General features: G+C 40.4%; 1 protein-coding gene across 1 annotated transcript in view; it reads left to right on the top strand.

Moving 5' to 3' along the window:
• The first annotated feature begins 2,368 nt into the window (after window positions 1-2,368).
• Window positions 2,369-14,620, top strand: part of PYROXD2 (pyridine nucleotide-disulphide oxidoreductase domain 2) — a 39,674-nt gene continuing 27,422 nt past the window's right edge. The window contains 2 exon segments of the mRNA XM_072626923.1: window positions 2,369-2,508; window positions 2,511-2,696. Coding sequence (XP_072483024.1) covers window positions 2,403-2,508; window positions 2,511-2,696 — 292 coding nt within the window. The 5' untranslated portion in view covers window positions 2,369-2,402.

The following is a 14,620-nucleotide window of genomic DNA, read 5'->3' as shown; positions in this document are numbered from 1 at the left end:
ATTTGTTTGAGCAGGCAAAACTAGGACACGCAGGTGGCAGCTTTGGGCTCCACATGGGAATTTTGACTCATAAAACAATGGGACAGCAACACAGCCATAGCAATGCTGACCTTGTGTACAGCACTTTGAGATTTGCCAAGCTGTTTGACATATTACCTCATCTGATCTTCACAACCACCCTGGGAAGTAGATTCCATTATTACAGAAGCAGGTGGTGAGATGGTGAACCCTCCCAAATATTCCACTCTGTAAGCAAAGAGAAGATGACTCTCTGGTTTTGTTGAATAGGAATTGAAATGGATGGGCTCAAGGGTTTCTTGCTAGTGTGATACTATTTTGAAAATGCAAATCTCCTCTGAAAATTCTAAACCTGTGGATATTCACACCCTACTGTCATTTTCTTCAATGCAATTAATTAGATTGCTTTCTCCTTAACTGAGATCCACTGAACTGGAAGGGGAGGAGGGGAAGCAGTAGTTGTGGGTAGGGTAGGGAATCGAGGGGACCTAATTTTAGAGTATGGGATACTTTGGGCAGGATATTGCAGTATTGGAGGAGAGTCAGAAGGCATGAGAACACACAGCATCTGGATACCACACGACAAGAACTACAAAGAGGAAGGAGAGGGGCAAAGGTAGGGAAGAAGCAGGCTTCCCAAAGGCATGTTGCAACCACTTTGCCATTTTGTCTAGAACCTGGGTAGTGGTTAAAGAAAATTACCCTTTGTGGGGCCTTCTTAGGGCTGTGTTGTGGGGCTGTGTTTCCCCGCTTCAGGAGAAATATAAAGCATGTCACCCTTGGGTCATTTTAACCTAATCCTATAAAGACAAAAGGAAAAGAGTTAGGAACAGAGAGTCTGGGATATTTCTGCAAAGGATGGTTCTTTGAGGTAGACCTGCATCTGAGCACCTTCTCCCTAGACTACATCTCCTAGAAGATATTGGGAACAAAAAATACTTCATGGAGTGGGTCCATTGAGAGACTTTCTATATGTAAGGCTATATGCGAGGTGTGCCTGTATGGAGGTCTCTGGAGGGAATCTTAGGAAGGCAAACACATTGAAACAATGAGAAGCATCTCTCCCCTCTTGAACCTGCAGCCTGGACCTGGGCAGCTCCCCACTCCACTCACCTGCAGGGAGGTGTAAATGTGAGTTGGACTTTGCGTTGGCAGTGGAGGAGGGCAGCCCAAACACATCACAAGTGAGGGGCATGGAGTGATGGGGAAGAAGGCAGCACATACTGCCCTGCCCACAAGCTGCAGCATGTAGTCATAAGTCCCCCATGTGATGATCATTAATCTCCCCTCTTGCAGTAAGTGGAGACAGAAGACTTTTATCGGGTAGGTGAACTTCCTTGAAACACAGGGTTTGCCTTGAAGCTTGTAATGTCACATTTTATGATACAAATGGCTAATATTTCCAGAGTTTCCCATGCTTTTTACTAATCAAACTGTTTAACTATGACTTTGAGATTTGTGAGGCTGAAAGCCACTTCAGACCTGGAAGGAATAGGTCAGTGAGAGCTGAACTGGTAAGTGATCAGTTATGACTGGCAGGTGTGGTGCCTCAACACATAATGGTAAAGGAAAGAATGATGGGTGACTGATAGTCAGCTGCCCCCATTTCTGTTGGCAGGAACAAGAAAGTTCTTACAAACGGGGCAGCTATACAGTGCCAGGCCTAGAGTCAGGAAGACCTCAGTTCAAATCTGGCCTCAAACACTTACTAGCTATAAGTGTTGCCCTGGGAAAGTCATTTAATCCTGTTTACCTCAGTTTCCTCATCTGTAAAATGAATTGGAAAAGGAGATGGCAAACCATTCCAATGTCTTTGCTAAGAAAACCCCAAAAAGGGGTCACAAAGAGTTGGACACAAACCACAACAGAAGGAGGACAGAGACTACCCATTAACATTTCCTTTTGAGAGCTGATGGCTTTTCTTCCTTGGATATAAGCTCCGAAATTCTTTTTATTCTCTGTAGGACAAACTACCTGAAGTGGCATTGAGGATAATGCATTGGCCTCAAAATCAGGTCTGTCTCCTGTGCTTAGATGAGAGAGCTTAGGTGAGTCACTTAACCTCATCTGTAGAATGGGGATAATAATAGCACCTTCTCTTGGGCTGGTTGTGAAGATCAAATAATATATGCAAAGGTCTTCTCAAACCTTAAAACGTTATGTCATTGTGAGCTATTATTATGACCTTGCTTTAATTCTGTATGGAAATCCTCCACCTAAGCAGATCAGAGTTTCTCCTCCTTCATGATAAACCCTAGGGAGCGAACCCCTCTTCTGCCAAGTTAATGAGTAATCTCATCTCAGCTTCCACTTCACGGAGGCCTGACGAAGGGGCACTGGAGAAGGAGAGAGGAAACCCAGGAAAGCAAATTCCCTTTCCAGCTATGGCCCAAAGCCAGATCTGGAGGCCAAGGCCTGGACAAGCTGGGCTCAGAGCTCCACCTTCCTGCTTTTCTCTCTGCCTGCTGCCAAGACAGTCTGAGAAAGCAAAGTTCCAGCCCTTCCAGTGACTGCAGCTGGAAACCAGTTGGAGTTGAAAAGCAAGGTGAAAATGAGCACCACAAGCCAGAGGTTAGGGAAGGCCTTTGCTACCTCTACTCCCCTGCGAGGGAGACCAGCAGCCTCTGTGGCTGGGGGCCACCTGAAGCCCGAATATGACGCCGTAATCATAGGAGCAGGTAAAGACAGCTGCAAGGTGGGGGATGGGGGCCTTGGAGGGGAGGCTTCTGGGAAAAGCAAGGCCTTTGAACTGGATGCTTTCTTTCCCTGCTTCCTTTTCACCTTTAATGTACAATAGCCCTGCACAGATTCTGGGGTGGGTTCAATAATCACTGACCAATTTTCTGAGGTTCCCAGTGTTTTAGGGTCATTTTCTTTGGGATAAAAGGAGCCTGGAAAATCTGACTGACAGTGAGCTAGAAACTGGGTTCTCTTGGTTTCTAACATCAGAGGCCAGAGAACATTGGAGAGAACACTGTGGCAGAAGCCAGGAGACCTGGATTCCCATCCCAGCCCTGCTATTAAATCAGTTTGTGACATTGGGTGGGCAACTTAACCTCTCTTAAAGATCTGAAGGTGGTGTGGGTGGGCAGATGGATGAAACAGGGGGGCCTAAGTTTGCTGTAGCTCTCTTTTCTGTAGATGCTTTTTTTTTCACATAAAGAAAAAATTCCCTTGGAGCACTATGGGTTGTTCCTAAAGAGGTTTGCCAAGGGTTTTCTGCCTGCCAACTTGGGCACCCTCCCCCCTCTCAAAGCATTTGTGGCAGGGTCACTAAGGAGTCTCTGTCAATGGACATTGTAGAATAAGTGTTGGATTTGGAGTCTGAAAAATCTGAGGTCAAATCCCACATCTGATACTTGCTAGCTGTGTGACCTTGTGCAAACAAATCCTTTCACTTTTCTGTACTCTTTAAACATCCCTAAACTGAGGATGACAATACCTGAGGTATCTCAGTATTATTATGAGGTTCAAATGAGATAAGTTAAGTACTTTGCAAACCTTAAAATAAGATCAACTAGGTGACCAAGTGGAAGGAGTGCTGGATCTGGAATCTAGAATACTCAGACACTTACTAGTTATGTGACCCTGGGCAAATTACTTAGCCCTATTTACCTCAGTTTCCTCATCTGTAAAATGAGCTAGAGAAGAAAATGACAAACCACTCCAGGATCTGTTTCAAGAAAACTCCAGCTAGGGTCATGAAGAATTGGACATGACTGAACAACAAACTTTAAAATATTGTATGTGTTAGTTGTTATTAATATCTTGGCTATCAACTATCAATAATAGCTGGCACGTGTATGGTGTTTTATATGCGTTATCTCATTTGAACTTCAAACAGCCCTTTGCAGTAAGTATGCAACGTGTTTCTATCTCCACCTTATGTATGAGAAAACTGAATCCCCCAAATGCATGGTCACACTGCCAGCGTCAGGCTTAGGATGCAATTAGCTTGTGCCAAAAGCTGTTGTATCTCCCTCAGAGGGTCATTATGAGGCTCCAATAAGTTGAGAAAAATGAAGTACTTTGCAAATTTTAAAGCATTCTATGAATTTGGTGGTTATTAATAACTTAGCTCTTAATTATTAATAATAACACCTTTATTATTATTAGGAATAATAACTGACATCTACAAAACTTTATATACATGATCTCATTTAAGCTCCACAGAAACTCCATGAGGTAGATACTACAGGTGTTGATAATACCGTTTTATATATGAGAAAACTGAAGTTGAATATAATTTTTTTTAACCTATGAACCCAGAGCTCATATTAGATGCTGCTAAATGGTGCCTCTGGAGTACAGCATTTCTTTGTATATACATGGGGGAGGGAAGTGGAAGTATTGCCCCCAGGCAGAATTATGCTGCTGCCCCCTCTTCCTGTCCCCTACACACACACCCTTTTTTTAAGGTTTCTCTGGTTCCCAATTCTCTCCCTCTAGGAAAAGAGGGAAGGAGCCGAGGTTATTATTTGTACTCACCCATGGCTGAGTTGGTTTCCATGGTTACCTCTCCTTCATACTTGTATTTTCAGTTCTTTCTCTCTCGCTATGGGACAAAATACTTCTACCTGAAAGGCTTTTTGAGTTTTAGCAATCAGGTGAAGAGAGACCTGGAGACCAAATTCTTCTCTTAAGTGTCTCCAGTGCAGATGCTCCCCTGGACCTGAGGACTGGGCTAGCTGGAGTATCTGGAAGTTCATGCCCTGGTACAATATAGTCTGAGGAAGCTCTGGGGAGCAACCTCAGCTTCTTACAATCATTACTTCACTATCGAGAGACCACTATCAGGACGAGGATTCCCTGCTCTCTCTGGTCACCCCTGCTCCCTCCACTAATCCTAATGGCTATCCTTCCTAAGCCCCAACACACCCAGACGCCAGAGCATGGGCCTTGGAGTCAGAAGGCTGAGGTCAAGTCCCAGTACTGCCGTTTACTAACTGTAGGACCCTGGGTAACTTCCCTTCTCCAAGCCTCTTTTCCTCATCTGTACATAGACTAAATAAACTCAAAGAACCTGTTCTCCCTGTTCCCAGATCTCAGTTCATTTAATGGACAGAAATTTTGCTAAATATGAATTAACAGTATGACATGCAAAAAAATGGATCTAATATATCTAACATATATGTACGTATAGTTGTCACATCTGACTCTTTGTGCCCCATTTGGAGCTTTCTTGGCAAAGATGCTGGAGTGGTTTTGCCATTTCCTTCTCCAGCTCATTTTATAGATGAGGAAACTGAGGCAAACAAGGTTAAGTGACTTGCCCGGGGTCGCTCAGCTAATTGAGTCTTAGGCTACATTTTAAAAAAAGGAAATAATCGTCCTTATTATCTTGTATTTGTATTCTCAGCAATTCTAATGGTGCCTGGGGCATGGCAAATGTTTAATAAAATCTCTGTCTTTATCTGTTCTTCTATCTATCTATGTGTCTGTCTATCTATCATGTTGCAAAAAGGGATTCCTGCTTAGGTTTGGGTTGGTTTTATGACTTCTATGACTGTAGTTCATGACTTGGTTCTCTCTTCCCCATTCACTCATCTGTACATCATGGTGACATTTTGTCAATTTGGTCATTTGTAGGGTAGGACATTTAGCACCTCAGATCTCCCTCTGAGTTTCAGCTGAACCAAGTCCCACGACACCTGGTGGGGGTGGGGGTTGGGAGTGAGGGCAGGGAGAGAGAGAGAGAGAAAGAGAGAGAGAGAGAGAGTGCTGATAGGTCTATTCATCAATTAGTGGGTATGGAATAAAAAATATTATAGGCAACCTTAGACCTGGGCCATTGGTGGAAGTAAGAAGGATGTATGAACTTAGAGCTAGCTATAGGATATTGGATCCGGGCAAGACCTTATCTTTTAAACCAGTTCCTAGCTAAGTATGGAGAAACTAGTAGTTTCTACTAGTGGTATAGGCACTTTGTGGTGGATTCTTTGGCCCTGGCAAGTAATGATAAAAATATTAAATGGCTCCTCCTTCTGTAGTGATGGCAACTGAGTGGGAGAAAAAGGGGCAGAGGGTGCTAAGAATCACATGGTTTTCACACCATCTATAAACATTTGCTTATTGGTCCTCTAAATATGAGCTCATCATCCAAAGTAAATATGCTACTGGAGAAACTTACCTGGATTAGTCTTGGCATTCTCATTATAAAATAAATGAAGGAGGGAAATTGCAGTTAAATGGAAAGATGTGGGGAGTCTAATTACAGAATTCTGTGGGTTGGTTTTATCAGTCATACAAAGGCAAGAAGAAACCAGGAAGCATTGTTTCATGGAGCATTCAGTCGTCTGGTTTTTGCAATGCTCATGACAAATATTTGCAAAAGGACCACCACATAAATAATGCAGATTAATACCAACAGCCTTTGCCAAGGATCAAGAGGTAGCAAAATTCTCCAACAAACTTGGTAAGACTTTGCAAATAAAATTGATATATGTTTTAGTACTTGATGACTTCAATGAAAAAGTAGGAATAGATGAGGATGGTGAGAAATATATTGGAAAACATGGATCTGAAGGAAGTAATGAAAGAGGACTAAGATTAGCAAACTACCCAGGACCTTGGGGCCCATAGGCCAATTAGGTACAAGTTTTTAAAGAAAGAATTCAACAGGATATGGATGTGGGAAACATCAAATAATGTAACAAAAAAGGCAATTATTTATATTTGAAGATGATAAATTACTTATTCCCAGTGTAGGTCATTTTTCAATCAGTTGTAAGTGTTTAATAGTTAGATTACCTGCTTATTAGTGCAAAAATCAAAATTAATATAAAGCTAAAAAAATTTTTTAAAATGTAAAACAAAACTTTAGCTCCATCCTAACTTAAACACGTTACTGATAATGAAAAATGGATGGAAAAAAGTCCATAGACACAAAGAGCTGCAATAATCTCTTGCAGAATTTAAAGCATCACTAATCAATTACCACAATAAAAGGACCCAGAGAGCCTAAAGACCCCAGAGTAAGCAAACACTTGACTTTCTGACCAAATGGGGAGACATGACATCCAAAGGTAACACCAGTTCATAATATAAATTTGTTTGTCAAATCCTAAAGATAAGAGGGAAGATTTGTATTGCCTCAGTTTTGCCTGTAGAAACAGAAGCAATGAAGAGTAAAATTGGTTTAAAGAAAGCTTGCCAAGAAACCCAACTAAGCAGACATCCTGAGGGCACTTACAGTTGTAAAGGGATAGAAGACAATAAGCAAAAGAAAAATGGCGAACAGAGAGGTAAAAATGGAAGCAATCTAAAAAGATTTTCATATTCACCACTGAGCCTTGGACTCTGCCATCACAGCGCTGGATATGCTGCTAGGAGAGCTGGGATAATGCCAAAGAGAACAAAGATGGGAAAGCAGCTGAGTTAGATCAAGCTTGTGAGGAAGAGAGCTGTTCTGGAGACAACACAATTGTGAGAAGTATTGAGAAATCAATTCAAAGACAAATGGAGGATGTGAAGATACCAAAGGCACGCGGAGAAAATAGTTATTAACCTCATTAGTAGCAAAAAAGATTCCTGAGAGAACATCAACAGCTACCAACCTCTATGCCTACTTCCCCATTTCTATAAAATTGTTATGAAAATAGCGTATCAAGGACATCCTCAGTAAAGGCATTAGTAGAGAGTGGGCAGAATTTCACAAGTAATATTACAGAGAAGAATGTATCTTCACCATTATGTAATTGACTAAAAGATGTAGAAGATACAGTATCCCACTGTGCTTTATTGTTTGTTGATTTGTTTAAAAAATACATTTGTTTCAATGTATTTGATTCCCTGCCCCTATGGTAAAAGAGAACCTCTAAGGCAATTCTCTTTTACCATAGGGGCAGGGAATCATATCCCTGACAAATATACTTTGAGAAAATAGAAAAAGCGGCTTAATGAACTGAACATGCATTTTTAAAAATTAAATGTCAATAAACAAACCTAAAATAAGCACAAAAGAAGAGATATTAAAAATTGGAGTAGAAATAAGCTAGAAACCAAAAAAATAGAAGTAAAATTATATAAAAGTTGGTTCTTTGAAAAAACTAATAAAAAATGATAATAGACCTTAGCTAACCTGATGAAAAAAATAAGAGAGCAGGATATCAACAAAATAGCAAATCAACAAGGTAAAATCTCTCTTTATCTCTCACCCCCTCCACACCAGAAAAATAAAATAATTATCATAACCCAAAATACACAGTTATATCCTAACAAAACTGAGAACACAGAGAAACTAGAGAAATATCTTCAAAAATATAAAACACCCAACAAGATCAAATAGAGATATTAAATGATCCAATCTTGGGAAAGGAAACAAAACTACTTGTAAAGGAACTCTCAAAGGAAAATACCTCTTGATCCTGATGGATTCACAAGACAATTCTGTTAAACTTTCAAAGAACATTTAGCAACAATACTATAGTAATTATTCTCAAAAATTGAGAAAGAAGACATTGTACCAGATTCCCTTTTTGAAACAAATATACCTAATAACAAATATACCTTAATACCTAAACTAGGAAAGGATAAAATACAGATGAAGAACTATAAACCATATAACGAATGAATACTGATTTAAAATTTAAAATACAATGAAATTCATTTGGAAAAATAAAAGAGCCAAAATATTAAGAGAAAAAAGTAAAAGAGATTGGGATAAAGAAGAAATAGCATTTCTAAACTTCAAAATATATTATAAAGCAGCAGCCATGGAAACCATCTATTAGCTTAAAAAAATAGGGAAAGTAATGGAAGTGACTAGACAAAGGAGAATCCAAAATGATGGAACTCAATAACCCAATGTTTGATGAATTAGAAAACATAAATTACTTAGGAAAGAACTCCCTTTTGACAAAAACTGCTGGGAAACCTAGAATGTAGTCTGGCAGAAACTAGGTTTAGATCAACACCTTATACCATATTCTACAATCTATTCTAAATGGATATATAACCTCAGGAAGAATATACTATTAAAGAATATACTATTAAGAATACACTTAAAGGGAGCCAAGATGGCGAAGTAGAAAGACGCACATACACACAGCTCCGAACCCACAAACCACAGAACAGCTAGAGGGGACCAACCCAGGGCGAATTCTGCACCCAGAGACCACGGAATATTGGAGCGAGGGAGATTTCTGTTCCAGAGAGACCTCCAAATCTCTCGCGGGGGGTCCTTCGCGCCGTGGACTGGGCGCCGGGACGGGGAGCAGAGGGCAGCCCTGCTGCGGCAGCGACACCGTGAGGAAAAGATCCGAGCAGGCTACGGGGACGGGATCTCCAGCGGCCACGCAGGTCCCTCCACCCACAGAGGGACCTGCAAACCTCTCGCAAAAGGTCCGTCGCGCTGCAGACGCGGAGCCCAGGCCGGACCTGTGGCGGCGGCAGTGGCCGCGGCTCCGAGAGATACAGATCCGAGAAGGCTCCAGAGACGGGATCTCCAGCGGCGGCACAAGCCCCCCCACCAACAGGTGACTGACGGGGGTAGGTGAGAGAGTGTCTTTGGTGGGTCGAGAGGGGAGTGGGGTGCCCCCATGGCTCGGGCCCCCCCAGGAGATAGAAGCTGAGAGGCGGCTGCAGACAGGGGCTCCCCAAATGGGCGGGAGCCTGGATCCATTGTGGAAGGTCTGTGCATAAACCCCCTGAGGGAACTGGGCCTGAGAGGTGGCCCTGCCCCAACCTGACCATCTGAACTTAATTCTCACACTGAATAGCAGCCCTGCCCCCGCCAAAAGCCCTAAGGCGGGAAGCAGCATTTGAATCTCAGTCCCAAAACGCTGGCTGGGAGGACCAGGAGGCGAGGTGGGTGTGAGGAGAATATTCAAAGGTCAAGCCACTGGCTGGGAAGAATGCCCAGAAAAGGGAAAAGAAATAAAACTATTGAAGGGTACTTTCTCAGAGAAAAGACACTTCCTCCCTTCCTTTCTGATGGGGAGGAACAATGCTTGCCATCAGGCAAAGACACAGAAATTGAGGATTCTGTGTCCCAGCCCACCCAATGGGCTCGGGCCATGGAAGAGCTCAAGAGGAATTTTGAAAATCAAGTTAGAGAGGTGGAGGAAAGACTGGGAAGAGAAATGAGAGGGATGAGGGAGAAGCATGAAAAGCAGATCAGCTCCCTGCTAAAGGAGAACCAAAAAAATCTTGAAGAAATTGGCACCTTGAGAACTAGCCTAACTCAGTTGGCAAGGGAGGTGCAAGGGGCCAATGAGGAGAAGAATGCTTTCAAAAGCAGAATTAACCAAATGGAAAAGGAGATTCAAAAGCTCACTGAAGAAAATAGATCTTTCAAAACTGGAATGGTACAGATGGACGCTAAGGACTTTACGAGAAAGACAGATATCACAGAACATAGCGTGCAGATTCGAAAAATGGAAGATAATGTGAAATATCTTATTGGAAAAACAACTGACCTGGAAAATAGAATCAGGAGAGACAATGTAAAAATTCTGGGACTACCTGAAAACCATGATCAAAAGAAGAGCCTAGACATCATCTTCCATGAAATTATCAAGGAAAACTGCCCTGAGATTCTAGAACGAGAAGGCAAAATAAATATTCAAGGAATTCGCAGAACACCGCATGAAAGAGATCCAAAAAGAGACTCCTAGGAGCATTGTGGCCAAATTACAGAATTCCCAGGTGAAAGAGAAAATATTGCAAGCAGCTAGAAAGAAACAATTCAAGTATTGTGGAAATACAATCAGGATAACACAAGATCTAGCTCCCTCTACATTAAGGGATCGAAGGGAATGGAATAGGATATTCCAGAAGTCAAAGGAACTAGGACTAAAACCAAGAATCACCTACCCAGCAAAACTGAGTATAATACTTCAGGAGAAAAAATGGTCTTTCAATGAAATAGAGGATTTTCAAATTTTCCTGATGAAAAGACCAGAGCTAGAAAGAAAATTTGACTTTCTAACACAAGAATGAAGAGAACCATGAAAAGGTGAACAGCAAAGAGAAGTCATAAGGGACTTACTAAAGTTGAACTGTTTACATTCCTACATGGAAAGACAATATATGTAACTCTTGAAACATTTCAGTATCTGGGTACTGGGTGGGAGTACACACATACACACATGCACACACGCACACATACATAGAGACAGAGTGCACAGAGTGAATTGAAGAGGATGGGATCATATCTTAAAAAAAAAAATGAAATCAAGCAGTGAGAGAGAAATATTGGGAGGAGAAAGGGAGAAGTTATATGGGGCAAATTATCTCTCATAAAAGAGGCAAGCAAAAGACTTATTAGTGGTGGGATAAAGAGGGGAGGCAAGAGAAAAACATGAGGTCTACTCTCATCACATTCCACTAAAGGAAAGAATATAATGCACACTCATTTTGATAGGAAAACCTATCTCATAATACAGGAGAGTGGGGGACAGGGGCACAAGCAGGGTTGGGGGGAGGATGGAGGGGAGGGCATGGGGAGGAGAATGCAATCCAAGGTTGACACTCATGGGGAGGGAAAGGACCATAAGAAAATAGAAGTAATGGGGGACAAGATAGGATGGAGGGAAATATAGTTAGTCCTATACAACACAACTAGTATGGAAATCATTTGCAAAACTAAACATTGAAAACTAAATATTGAATTGCTTGTCTTCCAAGGGGAAGGGGTGGAGAGGGAGGGAGCTAAAGAAGTTGGAACTCAAAGTGTTAGGATCAAATGTAATGTTCTTACCACTGGGTAACAAGAAATACAGGTTAAGGGGTCAAGAAAGCTATCTGGCCCTACAGGACAAAAGAGAAGACGGAGACATGGACAGGGAGATAGGATAGAGGAGAGAGCAGATTGGTCACAGGGTCAACTAGAATGCTTGGGTTTGGGGGGGGGGTGAGGGGATAAAAGGGGAGAAAATTTGTAACCCAAAATTTTGTGAAAATAAATGTTAAAAGTTAAATAAAAAAAAAAGAATACACTTAAAAAAGAAAGAAAAACAGAATATTTCACAGCTATGGGTAAGAGATGTGTTCTTTATTTTTTATTATTTGATATTTACATTACACTTAATACAACAAATACAATTACATTTTAAAACAATTTTTAATATTCATTTTTTTTAAAATTTGAGTTTCAAATTCTCCCTTGCCCTCCTTCCCCCCCACCCTGAGATGATAAGCAATTTGATATAGATTATATATATATGCGCAATCATGCAAAACATATTCCCATATTAGTCATGTTGTGAAAGAAAGCACTGACAAAAACACACACAAAGTAAAAAATAGTATTCTTCTATCTGCTTTCGACTCCATCAATTCTTTTATAAGAGATATATTCTTAACCAAACAATAAAATATATAACTGATTACATGAAATTGAAAAGCTTCTCCATAAAAAAATTAATGCACCTAGAATATAAATGGAAGTGATGAAACAACAGCAACAAAAAATATTTTTCTATCAAAGATGTTTCTCTGCTAAAGGTGTGGTACCCAGTATATATAAATAACTATAGATGTAAGATACAAGACCAAGAGCGATTCCCCATTTGATTAGTACAAGATTAGAACAGGAAGTTCGCAAAAGAAGAGTTGCATACCATTAAGAGCCACGTGAAAACAATAGAAATGCAAACCAAAACATCATTGAGGTTTTACTTCTCACCTTGCAAGCTGGTAAAGATGGCAAAAGATGGTAACAAACAATGTTGGAGGCATCATGGAAAGATAAGCATATCAGTATACTGTTGGTAAAGTTAGAAATCAGATCAAGCATTTTGGAAAACAAATATTATCATACAAATCAAGTGACTACAATATCTATTCCCTTTGACTCCAAGATTCCATTACTAGGCTTTTACCTCAAGAAAGTCATTGATAAGAAGAAAGTCCTCATATACACCAAGACGGTTATAGCAGCACTTGGTTTTTTAAGTTTAATAATATTTTATTTTTTCTCCAAGTTACACGTCAAAAAAAAATGTTTAGCATTCATTTTGACAAAATTTTAAGTTTCAAATTTTTCTCCCTCCTTCCCTCCCCTCCCCCTTCTGAAAATGGTAGGCAGCTTGATCATGTTTATACATACGTATAACAGCAATTTTTGTGATAGCAAAGTGCTGGAAACCATGTAGATGGCATTGATTGGAGAATGGTTAAACAAATTGTGCTACTATACCATAAGAATTGATGAATATGATAGAGTAACGTGGAAAGTTCCACATGAACTGATGCAAAATAAGCAGAGCCAGGAATACAATACACACAATACTGTAAGTGGAAAGAATAACCACGAAAAAAATCAAAAGTGATGTTGCCAAATTATAAAGAACATAGTTCAAAGAAAAGCTTTGAGATGATACCCCCACCATACTCCTTTGCAGAGGCGGGAAGTCCATGGTTGCTGATTATTGCATATATTTATAGGCCTTTTTTAATGTATTGACTAATTATGCTGACTTTTTTCCTTATTTGTCTTAAAAATGCTATTTATGAGATGGCTCTCTGGGAGGGAGGTAGGAGGCATACTGAAGGAAATTGTGGCATTTTTTTAAAAGACAACAACAAAAATTTATTTTAAAAAATGACTCCCTTCCAAAAGGTGTCTCCCATCCACCTATCAAATTATTCAAGATCCTTTGAAGATATAACAAAGAGAATCTTTTCAATGTCCTTTTGACCATTAGTATGTAGTAAGACATAAAACAAGGAGATGTGTGGTCACCTTAGGTGTTCACCACTGTCATGAAGGAATTCAGTGAGGAATCCAAGCTAAAGGATTCTCTGGGGATGTCAGATGGTATTGTCCTCCAGATGTCACTGTTTGAAGATGGCGTCATTCTGGGTGCATCAAGCCTTGAGTACTGCAGAACCTCTTTGAAGAGGTCTATAGGTCTGGATCCAGCCTGGATTCAGTATGTTAGAGCCAGCTTGATTGTTAAAATTTCAGTGTACGCATTTACAACCTAGTAATCAGCAAATACTACAAATAAGGGATAGTTTTATTGTTTTGTTGTTGTCTAGTCCTAAGGAAGTGATGGAGAAAATGTTAATAATGCATATTAAACTTGAATGTGTCCTATGTACATTTTTTTTAAAAGATAGCTGTTAAATATTTAACAGCACACCTTTGTCTTTAACCACTCAATGGCATTTGACCTAACCATCTACACAGGTAAAATCAAGTGAATGATCAAAGCTTATTTTTGAGATCATGACATGCAGTTATGTGGAATCTATCAGTGTGTGTGCATATATTATATGTATATAATGTGCATGTATATACACAGAGGCCACGGTCTTAAGAAGTTCACAGTCTAAGGCAGACAACTATGTACAAACAAGATATTTATAGGATAAACAGGGATAATCTCAGAGCCCTGGTCATCTGCTTTCAAATTAAAACAAGAAATTAGAATATTAATCATAAGGGGAAAGAAAATCCAGCAAAATTATCCAAATTTCTGGGGTTGGATAGAGATGTGAGAACTTACTCAACACACTTGAAGCATAAAAGGGATGCCATTCTCCACCAGAAAGAAGATTTCTCCAAGAGTAGTCCCACTCTCCACTCATCCCCCAGAGTAAGGGATACTAGAAATGCATGCTAGATGAGAGTTGGACCTAGACAGAAAGATGC

This window comes from Notamacropus eugenii, chromosome 1 (assembly GCF_028372415.1).
Source record: "Notamacropus eugenii isolate mMacEug1 chromosome 1, mMacEug1.pri_v2, whole genome shotgun sequence".
In the NCBI taxonomy this organism is placed as follows: domain Eukaryota; kingdom Metazoa; phylum Chordata; class Mammalia; order Diprotodontia; family Macropodidae; genus Notamacropus; species Notamacropus eugenii.
Note: the sequence above shows the minus strand (reverse complement) of the source record. Positions and strands in the feature narration are given on the sequence as shown.